Source organism: Plecotus auritus (genome assembly GCF_963455305.1).
Source record: "Plecotus auritus genome assembly, chromosome: 5".
NCBI classification, from domain to species: domain Eukaryota; kingdom Metazoa; phylum Chordata; class Mammalia; order Chiroptera; family Vespertilionidae; genus Plecotus; species Plecotus auritus.
In genome coordinates this window covers 150,951,151-150,970,134 of record NC_137776.1, presented here as the reverse complement: position 1 = coordinate 150,970,134, position 18,984 = coordinate 150,951,151, and the positions used below count along the sequence as shown (strand labels likewise).

The window sequence follows — 18,984 nt, the reverse complement described above, 5'->3', positions numbered from 1 at the left end:
AACTTCACAACTGAGTTGCAGTAATTCCAGCGTCTGAGGCCCTTCCCCACAAAACCTCCCCCTCTCACTCCCTGTCTCTGTTTTCTACCCATGCAGTCTTTTCTGTTGGGTTCACTTACCCCCAATGAAGTAAGATCAGCTTTGACAAATTCTTCTCACCATCTTTGAATGGTTTTCAAGTCTCACCTGTGGCAATTACAGAGTTGATATACTACCATAGTCCTATTCATTCATTCATTCATTCAGCATATTTTCACTCACCACCTTTTATGGGTCAGGTGCCAGGGACTGGGAATAGAGTGGCAAGTAGGAGGAAAAATGAATCTCTATCCTAATGGGGCTAGTCTAGGGAAGAAGACAGAAACTGATCAATAATAATAGAAATATGAAATGCTGAATGAGAGAGGCAGGACAAAGGAAAGGAATGTGTATACTGTAGAGGACTTTGGCCTAATCAGGAAGGCCCAGGAAGTGTTCCCAACAGAAGCATCCATTGAGCTGAGGTCTGAAGGATGAATAAGCCTTCAGTTGGGAAAGATTAGCCACTCTCCAAGACAGAGGTTCTGGATTATCCTCATTTCATAGAAGAGGTTGCTGAGGCTCCGGCAGGTTAAATAACTCCCGTCAGTCATGTGAAAAGGACCCACCTGAGTTGGGATTTGAAACCAGAGTCAATGTTGGAGCCTTTAACAGGTACACGGCAGTGCCCAGTGGTACAGCATCAGGCCAGGAGTGGGATGCATGAGTAACCAGGAAAAAGTGTATCATCACACACCACGTCCATAGCCGGGCTGTGCGCAGGGGGATGGAGGGTGGCTCCTGTTGTCAGCCGGGGCCAGGCATTTAGTGAGCAGAGACCTGCATGAAATCTGTTCAAACAGCAGAGCTCCCCGAGGGAAGAGCAGTTCCACAGAACAGTGAATACCTTCCTAACATCCCTTAAGATCTTTAAAGAGAGGTGATGCGTGCATTAAGTTGTACTGCTAGTAATGAATTGTGATCTCAGTTTGTGAGGTGTGAAAGGGAAGAGGTAGGAAGTTACAAGAGATGGTAATTCCACCTTCTGAACATCACAGCCTGGAAAATAAGTGGTGACATTTCCCCCTACTGATACTTTCCACGTTGATTTCTGTTTTATTTACTTACTCTGCAGAACAGCTAACCGGAAGCTGCACGACAGCAACGACAGCCTAAGGAGTGCCCTCGAAAACACTTACAGCAAGTTCAACAGGTCCTTGGTATGCAGCACAATTTTCTGACGCATAGTGCTCTGTCTCGTGGTAGACTATTTCGATGGAAATCTTGTATTTTATTCGGGGAGAACTTACAGTCATGAGAAACTATTCCATATAATAAAAGGGGGCATTTTCCCAAATTAAAAAATTGTGCTACTGCTCTGAGGAAACAAATGCATAGACATTAACCAACTCTCGTTAGGTAGCCTAGGAAACCAGAGAAAGATGTGCAGGTGTGACCTGGGCCCTGGTAGGTTCATCGTGTGGCAGGTAGTTAAGATGTGCACAGGTAGCAGTAGCATAAGAGATAGTGGGCAGCCCATGGAGGTACAAATGAAACTTTGCCCAGGTGAGGGGAGCGAGAGGGGGCTTCTGGCTGAGGAGTGTGTTTACACACACTGAGTATTCGTTACGGTAGTGAGGTCATCAGATGGAGGCCTTGGATTTTAAACCCTCCTGCAGAAATAAGCTTTAGGAATTTGGAATTTTGAGGACCTTCCCCAGACTCTGTGTGTGAGAAAGCCTCTTCTCCCTCTTTTGGGGGTCAGCTTCAAGTTTGGGGTCCTATGGGCGTAGCTTGGGGTATGGAAGGGTCACTCTCTAAACCAGATTATGGTTCGAGAAGAAACAAATCAAAAGAAGTTGGAATTGCACGGTTCTGGCATATTTAGGGCACTGTGAGCCCCTTTATGGCTTACGTGGTAGGGATTAGACCCAATGAGGACAAAATACCATATGCAGTTGTTGCATTCCGCCCCCATCCTCCCCCCCCACCCCACACACACACACTTGATTTCGGTGCTCACGTTTGCTCATGTAGGACACCAAACTTTTAATTGCATTGGAAGTTAACTAGTGTGCTACAGGTTAAAAACCATATATATAAATAAAATGCTTACACTGAGTAACGAAACAATAATTATGCATTTCAGCGCGTAAATAATACATCACCAGGAAATACAAGTTCTAGGAGCAGTCCGAAATTTAATGGTCATTCTCCTCAACCTCCGGGCTATGACAGGTATATTATTTTCATTTTGTTTGAATTCTGGATCAAAGTTGAAAGAGTAAATTTCCTTAGAGGTAAATTAAAATAATATAATATATTTTGGGCACTAATTTGTATTTCTACTCTTACTTTAAATTTTGGAACATGAAATATGGAAAGATTAAAATAAAAATGTTGAAGATAGGGCAAAGTGATTTCCTTAAGATGTCATGACTTGGTTTTATATAAGCTCACCTCGACCTCATTCCTAATTGTGTCTTGTTTCTTAGAAGTGGACTTGGTAAAGGGAGTTTCAGGGAAACCAGTTGAACTCTGGTATATGTTGTGGTATGTGATGTTGAGATTCTTGGTAAATGTTTAATAGCTCAGCATAATATTATGTAAGCTGTATTCAAGGAAAAGGACACTTTCAAAACAAAAGCAATATGGCTAGTAAGTGTTTACAAGCTGTGTATTAAAGGAGTCACAGAGGCTACCAGAAGTGAAAATTTAGCTCTATTTTTTAAAAATTTATCTTTATTTTTGAGAGTATTACAGATGTTCCCTCTTTCCCCTATTGATCCCTTCCAACCCGCCCCCGCCCCCCGGCCCGTGCTTTCACCACACTATTGTCTGTCCATGGATTATACATATATGCATTTAAGTTCTTTGGTTAATCTCTTTCTGCCCTCCCCATCTCCCACCTTCCCACTGAGATTTGTCAGTCTGTTCCATGCTTCCATGTCTCTGGATCTATTTTATATGTCAGTTTATTTAATTCACTAGATTCCATATATGGGTGAGATCATATGATACTTGTCTTGCTCTGACTGGCTTCTTTCACTTAGCATAGTACTCTCCAGGTACCTATATGCTCTCTCAAAAGGTAAGAGATCCTTCTTTCTTTATAGCTGCATAGTATTCCACTGTGTACATGTACCACATCCTTTTTATCTACTGATGGGCACTTGGGCTGTTTCCAGATCTTAGCTGTTATAAATAGTGCTGCTATGAACATAGGGGTGCATATATTCTTTCTGATTGTCGTTTCAGGATTCTTAGGATATATTCCTAGAAGTGGGATCACTGGGTCAGATGGCATAAACATATTTGCCAATGATGCATCTGATAAGGGGTTACTTTCCAAAATATATAAAGCTCATACAGCTTAACAAAAGGAAGGCAAAATCCAATTAAAAAATTGGCAAAGGACCTAAATAGATACTTCTCCGAAGAGGACATACAGATGGCCAAGAGGCATATGAAAAATGCTCAAAGTCTCTAATCATCAGAGAGATAAAATTAAAACAACAATGAGGTGTCACCTCAGGATGGCTACCATAAAAAAAAAAAAAAATCAACAAATGACAAGTGTTGGTGAGGATGTCGAGAAAAGGGAACCGAAGTATCCTGCTGGTGGGATTGCAGACTAGAGCAGCCGCTGTGGAAAACAACATGGAGTTTACTCAAAAAATTAAAAATGAAACTGGCATTAGCTCTGTTTTTAATTAAATAAAGTGAAATATTGGCCCTACTGTAACTTTAGATCTAGCACTAAAAACAGAAAGATAATATGTGTGTACGCACACATGAACACATACATCCATCCAGCATTGTTACTTAAGTGGTTACTTTTGGAGTATGTCAGGGTTTGAAAGTAGAAGTGAATGGGCAAACTACAGGTTTCCATCTCTCCATCTCTGATGCAGCTTTCTGATTCATGCTCATTCCCTTTTCACCTGGGGACCTTTAGTCTAAAGAATAATGTACTTAATATGCTGGTGATAGCAAAATGGGCCAGTCCCCTTTCAGGAAGGTCAGTGGTCACTTTTAAGAAAATTCTATCCATGTATCAGATGTTTTGTCCACTGATTTGTGAAATAAAAATTGTAATGGTTTGTTGATTTATAGGCAGCTGACTGCTCTGTTATTGGGAAATAGAGATTACTTTTAAGAATGTGTCGGTGTGATGCCATTTTTCTGGCCTGTTTTAAGCACATAGGGGAAAAGATACATAACTGAAAATTATTCCAGAAATTCCATCATAATTTATTTTTGAAGACAGTAAATACCATGAATAAAGCTCATAAATACTGGACTCAGAGCCCATGGACAATAGCTTCTGAGGGACAAGTCGTCACACCCCAGCGGCTCAGAGTGACAGGACCCTGTCACCTGTGTGTTCACCACCTTGAACTAGAGGGATGCCATTGTCCCACTGATGTTCCTTTTTGAGCAGTCACTAGTTTGATAGAAGAAGTTAGTATTTTCTTTCCTTTTTGATGCTAGTATAAAAAGTTAAAAGCATATTATAAATTTAATTTTATTACTTTTGTGGCCTTATTGAATTTTAACTTGTATATTTGTTTTAGCTTTGTGTTTTTCTAAGAATTCTAATGACAATATGACTTATTTTAGATTTTTACATATTTAATTGTAATGAAAATATTATGTGGGGGGGAGGTAAGAATAGTTTACTTTTAAAATAGTATGTATATAAGTTGAGTTTGAAAAAGTCTGATCTGTACCTATATTTTTAATTTAAAGTTTAGACATTCATGGAGATGATGTCTCAATTCAGGATTTTACTTCTCCTTTATTCCTTATCAAAGATACAAGTAGGTTAAAAAGATAAAGTTCTGACCAATAATGACATGGAGCTGAATTAGGTTGTGCTATATTATAATGAGAATGGTTTTCTTAAGTTCCTTACAGATTAACCTAAAATCAGTTTCAGAAGGAGAGTATCATAAATGATGAAATAGTAAAAGAATGTATACACACCTAGCTAGCTAGGTAGATTGAGATTTGGTATGAAATTCCTGTTCCAGGAAAAATACCTCATAAGTGAGCAACATATTCAGATAAAGCATATTGGTTAAATCATCATTTTAGTTCATGTTAAACATTTGCTAAAGGCACCAAAATATTTTGATTTCTCATATTTAAATAGCTTATACTTCTATTAAGACCACCCTGTCTTTTCTGAGCATATCTATCTCTTGTTATTTCTCATATCTGGAGACCCATGTACTCCGCCCATTCCCCCTTTCTGATGAAATCATGCGTGCCAAGTAGCTAGGATTGTGTCCGATGTGTAGCAGGGACTAAAGAAATTGTAGCCATTGTTTTTATTTTAATATAAAACTAGATTGTTAAGAAAATAAATAGAAAAGCAGATGTTTGAGTTTCATGAAAGCAAAGATCCACAGAAGTCAGAAGTTCTAGCCTTTCTGCATGAAACCTCTCCTGTAGGGTTTTTTCCAGACTGTGTGTTGACACTTCACAGCAGAAAACTCATCTCACCTGCCAAACTGTTCCAGGACTACATATTTCTAATTGTCATTTTTCACCATCTTAGAAATATGACTCCCAGTTGGCCCTTATTTTGTCTTGGGAAACCTGAGGGAATGTGTTCTTCATGTGTCAGCCCTTCGCTTATTTGAAGAGTGAAACCATTAAGATTGAAGCTGAGTGCACTGAACCATTTCTCATATTGGAGGGTTTTGAGTCTCACGTCATCACTGATGCCTCCCTGCCCCCCTCCCCAGGTTGTCAGCATCCCTTTTAAGTAGAGATGTTATTCAGAAATTGATGCATTGTTCAGAAAGTGGTCTGACCACACGAGAGGGAAAAGGTTCACGTGTTCTACATTTATTTTTCTTAATGCAACTTCAGATTGCATTTAGATTCTGGGAACCTTTTTTTATCAGGAAATACTAGTAAAGGTGATTAGAAAAATACTTTCATTATTAAATGCTTGAGTGTCTTTATTTTAATTGACTGTTGCATGGAATGAACCGATATGGTTTTGAACATTTTATTTCCCCTGATGCTTAATCAGGGAATACACTGTGATTCTTGGCAAACATGCGAGTGTCAGTCTTGAGTCCACTCTTGCCCTTGTGATCTCGAGCATTGAAGCCCTCAGGTGCCAGTCTTCTCCTCTACCCCAGGTGCTCCCGCTCTTCCTACGTGGATGAGGACTGTGACTCGCTGGCCCTCTGTGATCCTATGCAGAGGGTGAATTGTGAAGTTGACAGCCTGCCCGAGAGCTGCTTTGACAGTGGCCTGTCCACCCTGAGAGATTCCAATGAGTACGACTCGGAGGTGGAATACAAACACCAGAGAGCATTTCCGAGGTCGCATGGCATGCGGGAGAGCTCTGCGGGCGATGCTTCAGACACAGACGTAAGCCCCGGGAATCACTGCTCTCCTAGGCTCATCCTCCATAGAGATCTGGCACCCTGTTTGACTTTGATCTGTCATAGGAATCCATTTTAAAGGTTATAACTATGAAACATAGGTAGAATGGTTTTTTTTTCTCCAATAATTTAAGGAGAAATCCTCATCGATTGACTTGTGGGGCCACTCTATGCCATAGCAGCATGGACTATACATTCAGCTGTATCTTTTTCTTCTCTTGAGCCTATGATGTATATATGTAATGAGAGGCTTTAACAGCTAACTTTTTTAAAAACAGGTTCCTGATATAAGGGATGAAGAGACGTATGGTTCAGATGGTGTGGCTTCAGTATTAGACTGGAAGCCCCCTGTTAGTGAAGGCAGCGTTGCTAGTTATCCAAGAAAGCCCATCTTGGCACTTTCACCCCAGGTAGGTGGTTCCTGAACACAAATAATTTTCTGGGCCTTGTAACTTGTTAGGAAGGAACTGGCACTCCCTTTGTCACCCACTGTGTCTTTTCCCCCTAGACAGACATGGCGGATGATAACAGGTCTTCCAGCTCACAGAAGGCTTACAAGATTGTGCTCGCTGGGGATGCCGCAGTGGGGAAGTCTAGTTTCCTCATGAGACTTTGCAAGAATGAATTTCGAGGAAATACAAGTGCCACACTGGGTATGGTTCCTTTTTCAGATTTTAATGGGGAAATTACTTTTTTAGCTTGGTTTTAATTTCGTTAGGGGTTATATGCACAGATACATAGATACAGGTCAATCTCTCTCCTCATACATGTAGATAGACATGTGTGTGTCCTTGTCTATAGAATGGTCCTCTCCCAGGGGTGGGCAAACTTTTTGACTCGAGGGCCACAATGGGTTCTTAAACTGGACCAGAGGGCCGGAACAAAAGCATGGATGGAGTGTTTGTGTGAACTAATATAAATTCAAAGTAAAGGAGCAGAGGGGAGAGCAAGAGAACCGATAGAACAGCCGGATCTGGCCCGCGGGCCGTAGTTTGCCCAAGGCTGGTCCTCTCCTGTTTTGGTAAAGGCCGAACTTTAGGAAAGGGAGACTGACAAAGGACAGAGGTATCTACTTAGCCAGTTGATGACAGGTTAGAGCAGGGGTCCTCAAACTTTTTAAACAGGGGGCCAGTTCACTGTCCCTCAGACCGTTGGAGGGCCAGACTATAGTTTAAAAAAAAAACAAAACTATGAACAAATTCCTATGCGCACTGCGGGCCTGGGACTAGTCGGCTGCTAAGCAGGACAGGCAGCGGCACCTGGCGGTCCGGATAAATGTCCTCGGTGGGCCTCATGTGGCCCGCGGGCTGTAGTTTGAGGATGCCTGGGTTAGAGCTTAGAGCCTGAGAGGACAGGTTCATTTATTCAGCAAACATTTCCTGAGTCCTGCTGTGAGCCAATTGCTGTCACAAGTGCTAAGGAGTTGACTACATCCCAGCCTGGAAGGAGTTAACATCCCAACGGAGGGAAATGGATGAAAAACAAATAAAATAAAATAAAAAAGAGGTTTAGGGAGAGGTGCACTTTTATGCAGGGTGGCCAGGGAAAGCTTTTCTGATAAGATGTTGTTTGATATTGGTAAAGGGACATTATTGATGGCTAGTTTGTCACTATAGTCAAAATCATCGAAGTTTGCTACCTCCCTCCTTTATAATGGGATGTATTACCTCTCAGAACAAGGCAGAAATTATGTCCTAATTTCCCAAATTTGCATAATAATTAGTAGAAGAAGTTGAAGATACGCAAATTATCATTTATTTTTCTTGTTTATCTAAAATGTTCTTATTTTGATAACCAGAAATGTTAGAAAAGATTGGTTACTCTCTTCACAATGGGCATCTTTGTAAAACCACTCAAAATAACAAAGCCAAAAGTTCACTTCAATTTGATTCATAAAAAGACTCCAGTATGTGGTTCAGTTGCTATATATGTATATATGGCATATATACATAATCATATACACATATACACATACACATACACATACACATTTTTATGTACATGCGCACACAGATATAACAGTTCCCTAGTTACATGACAAATAGAACATAGATTTTTCCCTTTGTCCATAGACTAAATTCTTCCCCAAGTCAGTCAGCCTGCAGATGGTGCATCCCGTGCAGTTGTGGGGTCACATGCTGACTGATAATTAGCATGTGAAGTCACTTTCCATGAAGGCCATGCTCATTTCTCTCTATATTGCTGGGCTCTTTGCTTTATTGGCTCCTGTCTCATCTAAAGAGAACTTGAAAGTAAAAACCAGTGGAATGATTTACATCCTGTTCTCCATGTTCTCTTCTGTTCCTTTGCAGGAGTTGACTTTCAGATGAAGACCCTCATTGTGGATGGAGAGCGCACAGTTCTGCAGCTCTGGGACACAGCCGGTCAGGAGAGGCAAGTGTTTTCTGGAGAGCTTGGGCCCTGCTTAGGCTTACACAGACAAGTTTCGCAGCCCACTCGGTGTTTTCTATGCTTATCATTATCCTATCTAATAAAAGAGTGATATGCAAATTGACCATCACTCCAACACACAAGATGGCCACCCCCATGTGGTCAAAGATGGCTGCCCCCATGTGAACACAAGATGGCTGCCACAAGATGGCCTGCAGGAGAGGGCAGTTGTGGGCGATCAGGCCAGCAGGGGCGGACAGTTAGGGGTGACCGGGCTGGCAGAGGAGGGCAGTTGGGAGGGACCAGGCCTGCAAGGGAGGACAGTTGGGGGGGACAAGGTTGGCAGAGGAGGGCAGTTGGGGAAGACCAGGCTGGCAGGGGAGGGTACTTGGAGGGGACCAGGCCAGCAGAGTAGGGCAGTTGGGGGGGACCAGGCCTTCAGGGGAGGGCAGTTGTAGGCAATCAGGCCCACAGGGGAGGGCAGTTAGGGTGTAGGGGTGACTGGGTCAGCAGAGGAGGGCAGTTGGGGGAACCAGGCCTGCAGGGGAGGACAGTTGGGGAAGGACCCAGGCCTGCAGGGGAGGGCAGTTGGAGGCACCAAGCCTTCAGGGGAGGGCAGTTGTAGGGGACCAGGCTTCAGGGGAGGACAGTTGGGGGGGAACCAGGCCTGCAGGAGAGGGCAGTTGGGGGGAACCAGGCCTGCAGGGGAGGACAGTTGGGGAAGGACCCAGGCCTGCAGGGGAGGGCAGTTGGAGGCACCAAGCCTTCAGGGGAGGGCAGTTGTAGGGGACCAGGCTTCAGGGGAGGACAGTTGGGGGGGAACCAGGCCTGCAGGGGAGGGTAGTTGGGGGGACCAGGCCTGCAGGGGAGGGAGGGCAGTTGGGGGTGACCGGGCCTGCAGGGGAGGGCAGTTGGAGGCAACCAGGCTGGCAGAGGAGGGCAGTTAGGGGTGACCAGGCCGGAAGGGGAGGGCAGTTAGGGGCAATCTGGCCAGTAGGGGAGCAGATAGGCATTGATCAGGTTGGCAGGGGAGTGGTTAGGGGGTTATCAGGCTGGCAGGCAGAAGCAGTTAGGGGCAATCAGGCAGGCAGGCAGGCAAGCAGGTAGGTGAGTGGTTGGGAGCCAACAGCCCTGGATTGTGAGAGGGATGTCCGACAGGGTCCCAGATTGGAGAGGACGCAGGCTGGGCTGAGGGACACCCTCCCCCCCCACCCCCCAGTGCACAAATTTCATGCACCGAGCCTCTAGTGTAATTATAATATACCATATAGTTAGATGGTACATTAGAATTTCAAGAATACTCACTTTCTTACCTCTTTCACTCATCTATCAGCTATGTGAGAAAAAGGATCTTAAGCTTCCATGAAGTTTGTGTTCAGTTGGGAAAAGAGAGGGCCCTTTCCTAACAAGAGAATTTAGTGAGACGACACCTCTGAATGCCATGACAGTGTGAGGAGCTGCTCTGTGGGGCACAATAGAAGACAGCTTCCCTTGGTTTAAGGGCAGAGGCACAAACTAAATAGCAGACTCACACCTTTTGATGGTACCTTATCTTGCATTTATTGCCCTTGACCAGAAGGATTTCCTGTAGGTTTTAGTATTGTCTAACTCTTTGGGAGCAGAATCTATCCAGTTGTTCAACAAGTAAGAATGGGGTGCCTACCTACCTCTTCACCAGGCACCATTTAGGCTGCTAAGATTCATCAGTGAATCTTCGCAATAGGACACAAATACCTGCCCACATGGGTAGCTCCTGTTCTGCAGCAGACTGAGCATTCCAACATTTAAAAAATACTTGTGGCTGACATGGCCCTAACTAAGACAATCCTATCTAATAAAGAGGGAATATGCTAATTGACCATCACTCCGTCACAAAGATGGCTGCACCCACAGCTGAGGCCAAGTTCCCTTAAGGAGCCTTAAGGAGCAATCAGCAGGGACCTGAGGCTACGCCCTCCTCTGCCCCCGTGGGGCTTAACAGGGGACCTCAGGCCATGCCCCCTGCCCTGGCATCAGGCTGGGGGCCCTCAGGCCGCGCCTCCTGTCTTGGCACCAGGCCAGGGGAACTCAGGACTTGCCCCCTGCTCTGCCGCCACGCTGGGGGACCTCAGGCCTGGACCCCTGCCCAGTGCCAGGCCAGGAGACCTGAGGCCACTCCCCCCGCCCAGCAGGGCTTGACAGGGGACCTCAAGGTGCACCCCCAGTGCTGGGTTGGGGGAACTCAGGCCACGCCCCTGCCCAGCAGAGCTTGACGGGGGACCTGAGGCTGTACCCCTCTGCCAGTGGGGCTTCATGGGGGACCTAAGGCTGCACCCCCATCCCAGTGCCGGGCCAGGGGACCTGAGGCTGCACCCCCCCACCTGGCGGGGCTTGATGGGGGACCTCAGGCCATGGTCCCCACCCAGCGGGGGCTTGACAGGGGATCTCAGGCTGTGTCCCCCACCTGGCAGGGCTTGATGGGGAACCTCAAGGCACGCCCCCCGCCCCATCTGGGGGACTTCAGGCCATGCCCCCTGTCCTGGCGCCAGGTCTGGGGAACTGAGGCTACACCCCCTGCCCAGCAGGGCTTGACAAGGGTGGGACTGGCCGGGTCTGGATCTAGCCCAATTGGGGAGGGGGGCACCCAGTTTTGGGTCTCATGCAATTTTGAGGTGCATGTGGGTGGGCAGGGAATTGACTCTGGGTCCTGCTTTTAATGTGCACGAATTTTGTGTACCGGGCCACTAGTATAAAATAATGCACTTGGTTTAGAGAAAGATATGTAGGTTGCAGTATGCTCTTCCCCTAGTGAGTCCCTCACCTCCATTTATGTAATGTGCCTGGTGCATGGTGGCATCTACATTGTTCTTCCACTCTCCCCATGCCTGGAAGACCATTTTCTTTAATGTGCATCTCCTTCCACCCTTCTCTGTGTCCCACTCGTGGGTTTTGGTAGGTTTTAGCTGAGGCTGGAACTTTCAGAAATTACAGTGTCATCCTTGTCCTGGTTATGTTTTGGGGTTTGTAGACATTCTTGGGGTTGTTTGGTGGAGCAAATGATTGGCTTTTTAAAGTCAGTAGCCCAGATTCTCGTCCTGTTACCTGTCACTGGGTCAGTCTGGGCCTCGGAGATGACTTTCGCAGTGATATATTGCCCTCAAATTTTTTCACTTGGGACTTATTTGAGAAGATGAGAAAAAGGTGAGTGAGCACAGAAGCGACGAAGAATGGAGCAGCAGCAAACAGACTGATTAGATCTGTGCCATAAGTGCTTCTCTCTTATCCAGATTCAGAAGTATTGCCAAGTCCTACTTCAGAAGAGCAGATGGAGTCTTGCTGTTGTATGATGTCACGTGTGAGAAAAGCTTTCTTAACGTACGAGAATGGGTGGATATGATTGAGGTAAGAAATCAAAACAGAGAGACAGAAAATTGCATGGGGGAGCTATAGGCCATGCTGGAAAATGCTGGTTCTCTTCCTCGTTGAAGGGAATGTGACGAGAACCCATTGATCCAAGCTGTGACAGATAAGGGGATGTTGGAGGCAGAGTTCCCAGGGGCACTCGGCAGGATTCTCTCTCTCTCTCTCTCTCTCTCTCTCTCTCTCTCTCTCTCTCAGTCGCTGGGCAAGTTCCTGCAAGGCCAAGGGACACAATTAAAGGAGCTTCTGGGAATAAAACTTCTGGGTTTCCTTACAGATAAAATCAGAAGCAAATGGAAATGCAGGTCACCTGAGAAGCAGCAGCTCTTATAAACGAAGCTGCTGGGGCTGGGTGTGTAGCATGGTTGGATGTGTACAGAGCTGGGTGTGTAGCATGGTTGGGTGTGATCAGGGTCTGGGTGTGTAGCATGGTTGGATGAGTACAGGGGCTTCCATGTGCACTAGATACACAGGTGAGACAGCACCTGGTATGAGCAGGTGTGAGGCCCTCATTCTATCGCAACTGTGTTTTCTCCCTTACTCTGGTAGTGATTTGGGTCTTTACACATCCTAAGGTACCATTGAAAAACCAGTTGGTATTTTTAACATGTGTGGTACTATTTGTGCTTTCTTTTGAACTGAGAAGCTTTCATTTCCTTCGGTTTCATGGTAAATAATTTTTAGAAGTGGGAAATTATTTGACCATAGTTAAAGTGCTGACAACAGTTATTTATCAATGTAAAACAATAGTTTAATCTATGGTTCAGCATTCTTACTTGAGAAAAAATACCTGAAACTAATGGCTAATAAAATTTTTCAAGTAGGTCTATTATCTATAATTTTTAATAGGCATTAAGTGCAGGGGTAGCTAAACACAGAACTTATTCCTGTCTGATCTCCAGTTTGTTTCTGAATTCTTCATTTGGGCCTATTTCATACCCTGTACAAAAAAAAGTGATATGAGAAGTGATATTGTAATTGGCAGTAAAACTTAGTAATAAATAAATGTGCATATTGTCCTACTGAAATATCATGACTTAAAATTTTAAATACAGTGAAATGTGTAGGCATTTATATAACATTTTTATTTCATAAAAATTTTCTATGTTATATTCATCTCAGTAACATATCTGAGAAAGGAAGAAACATAGTATTATTTGAGGCATAGGAAGTATATGACACTGGCTGGTAGTTATATAGAGGGTAGGGTTGGAATGGGGGCTAGAATGGGACCTTCTGATTCAATATGGTTGCTCCCTTGATAAAGCATCAGAGTGAGAAGAAGCTTTTGAAGTCCAGAAAGGAATCTGAAGTGTAGTCAGCTCATGAAGGAGAGGCATCTACTCAAGTGGACCTCCCTGGGACAGAGCAGTGAGCCCAAAGAATAATGGAAAATCCCAACTAACTCATACACATGGCTAGTTAAAATTACAGCAAAACTTGTTGAAATTGTTGGAACTTGTTTTCATTTTAAATCTTTGGATTATGCTCAAGAAAAGGAAGTATAAAAGGCAGGGCCAGCCACGGCCCTGAAGGAGCCTTTAGTGACCAGCTGTAGTGTGTGCCAGGAGCCCTCTGCCCTATTTTGCTGAGCAACCCACACAGCGTAAGTGACCTTTTCAGCTGCTGGTAGCCCCTTTCACAGGGTCCAAAGAGTAAGAAAACTGTAACTGTAATAATTCAAGATGAATTATTGAATTTGTTATAGAGAAAAAATTGGAGTGCACTTGGCATTTAACTTTCATCTTAGAAAAATAATGGACGCGATGAACCTTAGCCATGGATCACCCTTTCCAATTTGAGGAAATTCTACAGGGACAATTTATATGGCCACTGTATAAATAACTAATTGTGTGATTGCCAGGATAGAGCAGAGGACTGAGAGGAAGTAGAATGTCAGTGGTGAGTAGACCCTCTGAATTAATAATTAATACACTTTAATTGAAAAGCACCAGGTTACAAACTATTATCATAAAATCATGGGTAATATAAAATTATGCCCATTTTACTTATCTGTCATGAATAATTTATTGATTGAATGTTTGGCGAAAAGTTGAATGGAGACATTTGAGACATGAGATTTCATCCTGACTTTCACACATTCAAAAATATTTTGGGGGTACCTCCTCTGTTGGGATATATCTGTTAATAAAGAACCCTATCCTTATGAAGCTTGTACTTCAGGAAGAGAGACATAACAAGAAACAAACATAAATGAATAAAATAAGAATGATGGAACGTGATAAATGTTATAATAAAAAAGATGACAGGCTGAAGGGCCTCCTGGTGAGGTAGCAGGATGTAGTTTTCATTAGTGTGGCCCTGGCCTCCCGAGAAGGTGTTATTTGAATCAAGACTTGAAGGAGATACAGTATTTACCTGTGTGATTTGGGAAAGTCATTTAGATGCTGGATTCTTAGCTTACTTAAGAGAATATTTGCTTAATAGCTTCCAAATGACATCCCTTAGATCCCTAGAAGAGTGTCAAATAACACAGTTAATTAACACACTAGTGGATGGGTGGGGTAGGTTTGGAGAGGGCCTTTGACTCCCTCCCTCCTCTGCCCTTACCACACCCAGGTGGTGCCTTCAGTTAGAGGCAAGGACTGTGAAGAGAAGGGAAGTCAAAGATATCTTCATTATGTTTAAGGCTTATTTCTTGATCCTGTGTCGGGTACCAAATGGAATGAGCATCTGAGTGTCCTTAGGCACTGCAAAGAGTAATGTCTTACTTAGCCAGGGCTGCCGCTTCTCCTGTTTAGGACCCAGAAACCCATTTTTTTTCTGTGTGACGCAGATTATATTCTCTTATTCTCATTATAGGCTAATGAGATGGGATGTGCCTTTAATTAACCTCTTCATTGTACACACAGGGATATTGAGGCAAAAACATGAAAAGACTGGCCTGATTTCACACAGCCAGTGAGGTGCCAGGAGGTGGGAGGCGTGGGGTCTCAAACTCAGCTCTGCCTCTCGCATCTTCCCTTTCATCCCAGCTCCATGAGAATGTGGGGCAGTGTGACAGTGGCATGGGCTGTTTTGGAAGCAGTATCCTGAGAAGCTGTTGCTTTGAATAGACTGACTCCTCATAGGAAAAATGTTGACTTCTAGGACCTTCTTACTTTGCTATTTTTGCAAACCAGATAGCAGCGAGTGCGGAACTTTCAAACTCCATTTTGGTCCCATAATAGCTGAGGGATTTACATATGTGTTTTGTATCTGGGATAATGAAGTGGACTTGTAATCACTGTTGTGCAGAGTGGAAGTTGTAGAAAATGATGAGGTCATGCTTCTTGAGTTTGTATTGGTTTGTGTAGCAGGAAGGGGGATACAGTCAATTTACTTAGACGCTGGCCCAGGCCCTTACAAGTTCCTATTTAAAACCTTTGAATGTCAGTGTCCTCACCTGGCAATGGGAAAGTGTTTAGCTCTTTTTAGAGATATGGGGGTTTAAAGATAATATCAATACATCATGTGGCACACAGGGGCTTTTGGACACGACCGCTGCTGTCGTCATTGTCCGCACTTGTCCAGTGTTTGACGTGTGCACATTTTTTTCCTTTTCTTTGTGGTAGGATGCAGCCGATGAGAGTATTCCTATCATGTTGGTGGGAAACAAGGCTGATCTTCGTGAGTCCGCTGCTGCAGAGGGAGAGAAGTGCGTACCAGCATACTTTGGAGAAAAGCTGGCCATGGTAAGAGTGAGAGCGGGTCCAGGTTGGGAAGGGTTTTTTGCTTTTGTCCACCTTTGCTTAAGAGGTTCTTTGATGAGCCTGCACCCTGTTTGATGGGGCTCCTGTCCTTATACAGGAAGAAATCTCAATGTCCCCCCGCATTATGAATTTACATAATTGCACCAAAGATTAAATCCCTCATAGATGTAAATTGATCATAGATGTAAATCGAAATGGGATTTCCTCCCATTGCCTATCATTGATAAAGCAGAGCCAGAATTACCACGTCTTCCTCCTCACTCTCACCCAGTTCTTGGAATCCTTCTGTAGTCCTTGTCTCCAGCTAAAGGAAAAAGAACGGGTGTCCTATTTTGAAAAGATGGGCTTGGTTCTAGAGGGTTACTATGCCAAGGGGAAGAAGATGTTGCAATGTGTCATCCATCTGGTGGGAAGAGAATAGGAAGACTTTTGTGTTGTGTGTGTTTTTTCCCCTGTAAGATTTGTGTTTAGTTGGAATAGTGTAGAATTATTTTTGGTTTTACATTTGTGTAGAGCAGTGGTCGGCAAACTGCGGCTCACGAGCCACATGTGGCTCACGAGCTGCGGTTTGCTGCTCTGTTGACTAATGAGTTTGCCGACCACTGGTGTAGAGGATGGAGCTTACTCCTGTCCAAATGACTATTGTGGGCAGTGTTTACCATCCTATTGTTATCACTGTGTCAGAATACCCCTTATGACCTGTCCTACCCTACAAGGAATCAGATGCTCCTTGATCAGATGTGAAGTTCACAACCATAGCAGTCTCATGTGACACTGCTGTCATCATTGTCTGTCATCAGCACCATGGAAGACTTCTTGGTAGCAAATCCATGTGCACTTTACAAAGAAGTTTGAATTTCACTATTCTGCATTGGGAGATCATGCTTGTTTTAAATTTTGGAACTGTGAACCAAATATGATAAACATCAAAACTAAGCAATGAATGCAGAAGAGATTCATTCAACACATTTAATTGTCTCCACCATGTGGCAAGCACTTTATTGTGTGCTGAGTAAAGAACAGAGAACAAAAAAGACGGTCCTTGTCCTCCTGTAGTTTATTGTCTGGAGGAGACAGATATTAGACACATATAATCCCATATCAGACTCTAGAGATCTCATATGCCACAGTAGAGACCACATCATTTCTGTGTTATTCCTGCCCCATGCTTTCTCAGTTTCCAAGGTTTGCTTACTCATGATCTCGTCTCGTATAACCTCCTGTTTCCTCAAAGGCATTCTCTACCTCACCCCATAGCATCATGACTATAGAACCCAGCAGCAGCACTACCCATTTCTACTAGGAATCCATTCATTTTGTGATTTAAAAAAAAATTTAAATTTTTTCTTTTTTCTTTATTGATTAAGGTATTACATATGTGTCCTTATCCCCCCCTCCCCCCCCCCCACAACCCCACCACTCCTGCCCTCACCCCCCTGGTGTCTGTGTCTATTGGTTAGGCTTATATGCATGCATACAAGTCCTTTGGTTGATCTCGTCCCCTTAACCCCCACCCTCCCCTGCCTTCCCTCTGAGGTTTGATGGTCTGATCAATGATTCTCTGTCTCTGTTTTTGTTCATCAGTTTATGTTGTTCATTATATTCCACAAATGAGTGAGATCATGTGATATTTATCTTTCTCTGACTGGCTTATTTCACTTAACATAATGCTCTCCAGTTCCATCCATGCTGTTGCAAATGGTAAGAATTCCTTCTTTTTTACCACAGCATAATATTCCATTGTATAGATGTACCACAATTTTCTAATCCACTCATCTACTGATGGGCACTTAGGCTGTTTCCAAATCTTAGCTATGGTGAATTGTGCTGCTATGAACATAGGGGTGCATATATCCTTTCTGATTGGTGTCTCTAGCTTCTTGGGATATATTCCTAGAAGTGGGATCACTGGGTCAAATGGGAGTTCCATTTTTAGTTTTTTGAGGAAACTCCATACTGTTCTCCACAGTGGCTGCACCAGTCTGCATTCCCACCAGCAGTGCAAAAGGATTCCTTTTTCTCCGCATCCTCACCAACACGTGTCGTTTGTTGATTTGTTGATGATAGCCATTCTGACACGTGTGAGATGATACTGCATTGTTGTTTTGATTTGCATCTCTCAGATAATTAGTGACTTTGAGCATGTTTTCATATGTCTCTTGGCCTTCCTTCTGTCTTCTTTCGAAAAGTATCTATTTAGGTCCATTGCCCATTTTTTGATTGGATTGTTTATCTTCCTTTTGTTAAGTTGTATGAGTTTCCTGTAAATGTTGGAGATTAAACCCTTATCGGTGATAACATTGGCAAATATGTTCTCCCATGCAGTGGGCTTTCTTGTTGTTTTGTTGATGGTTTCTTTTGCTGTGCAGAGTTTTTTATTTTGATGTAGTCCCATTTGTTTATTTTCTCTTTAGTTTTCATTCACCTAGGAGCCGTATCGGTGAAGATAATGCTTCGGCATATGTCTGAGATTTTGCTGCCTGTGGATGCCTCTAATATTTTTATGGTTTACCGTCTTATGTTTAAGTCCTTTATCCATTTTGAGTTTACTTTTGTGTATCATGTAAGTTGGTGGTCTAATTTCATTTTTTTACATGTATCTGTCCAATTTTCCCAACACCATTTATTGAAGAGACTGTCTTGACTCCATTGTATGTTCTTGGCTCCTTTGTCAAATATTAATTGAGCATAGTGGTTTGGGTCTATTTCTGGGTTCTCTTTTCTATTCCATTGGTCTATATGTCTGTTCTTGTGCCAGTACCAGGCTGTTTTGAGAACAGTGGCTTTGTAATACAGCTTGAAATCTGGTATTGAGATCCCTCCTACTTTGTTCTTCTTTCTCAGAATTGCTGCAGCTATTCGGGTTCTTTTTTTATTCCAGATGAATTTTTGGAGAGTTCTTTCTAGGTCTGTGAAATATGCCGTTGGTATTTTAATGGGGAGTGCATTGAATCTATAGATTGCTTTGGGTAGTATGGACATTTTAATGATGTTGATTCTACCAATCCATGAACACGGTATGTTCTTCCACCTGTTTATTTCTTCCTCTATCT

At 43.5% G+C, this 18,984-nt stretch overlaps 1 protein-coding gene across 1 annotated transcript in view; it reads left to right on the top strand.

Moving 5' to 3' along the window:
* RASEF (RAS and EF-hand domain containing) overlaps positions 1–18,984 on the top strand; it is a 61,348-nt gene that overhangs the window by 32,543 nt on the left and 9,821 nt on the right. The window contains exons 8-15 of the mRNA XM_080669086.1: positions 1,154–1,238; positions 2,168–2,256; positions 6,180–6,414; positions 6,707–6,838; positions 6,937–7,081; positions 8,741–8,822; positions 12,086–12,200; positions 15,794–15,913. Coding sequence (XP_080525212.1) covers positions 1,154–1,238; positions 2,168–2,256; positions 6,180–6,414; positions 6,707–6,838; positions 6,937–7,081; positions 8,741–8,822; positions 12,086–12,200; positions 15,794–15,913 — 1,003 coding nt within the window. The remainder of the gene's footprint in view (positions 1–1,153; positions 1,239–2,167; positions 2,257–6,179; positions 6,415–6,706; positions 6,839–6,936; positions 7,082–8,740; positions 8,823–12,085; positions 12,201–15,793; positions 15,914–18,984) is intronic.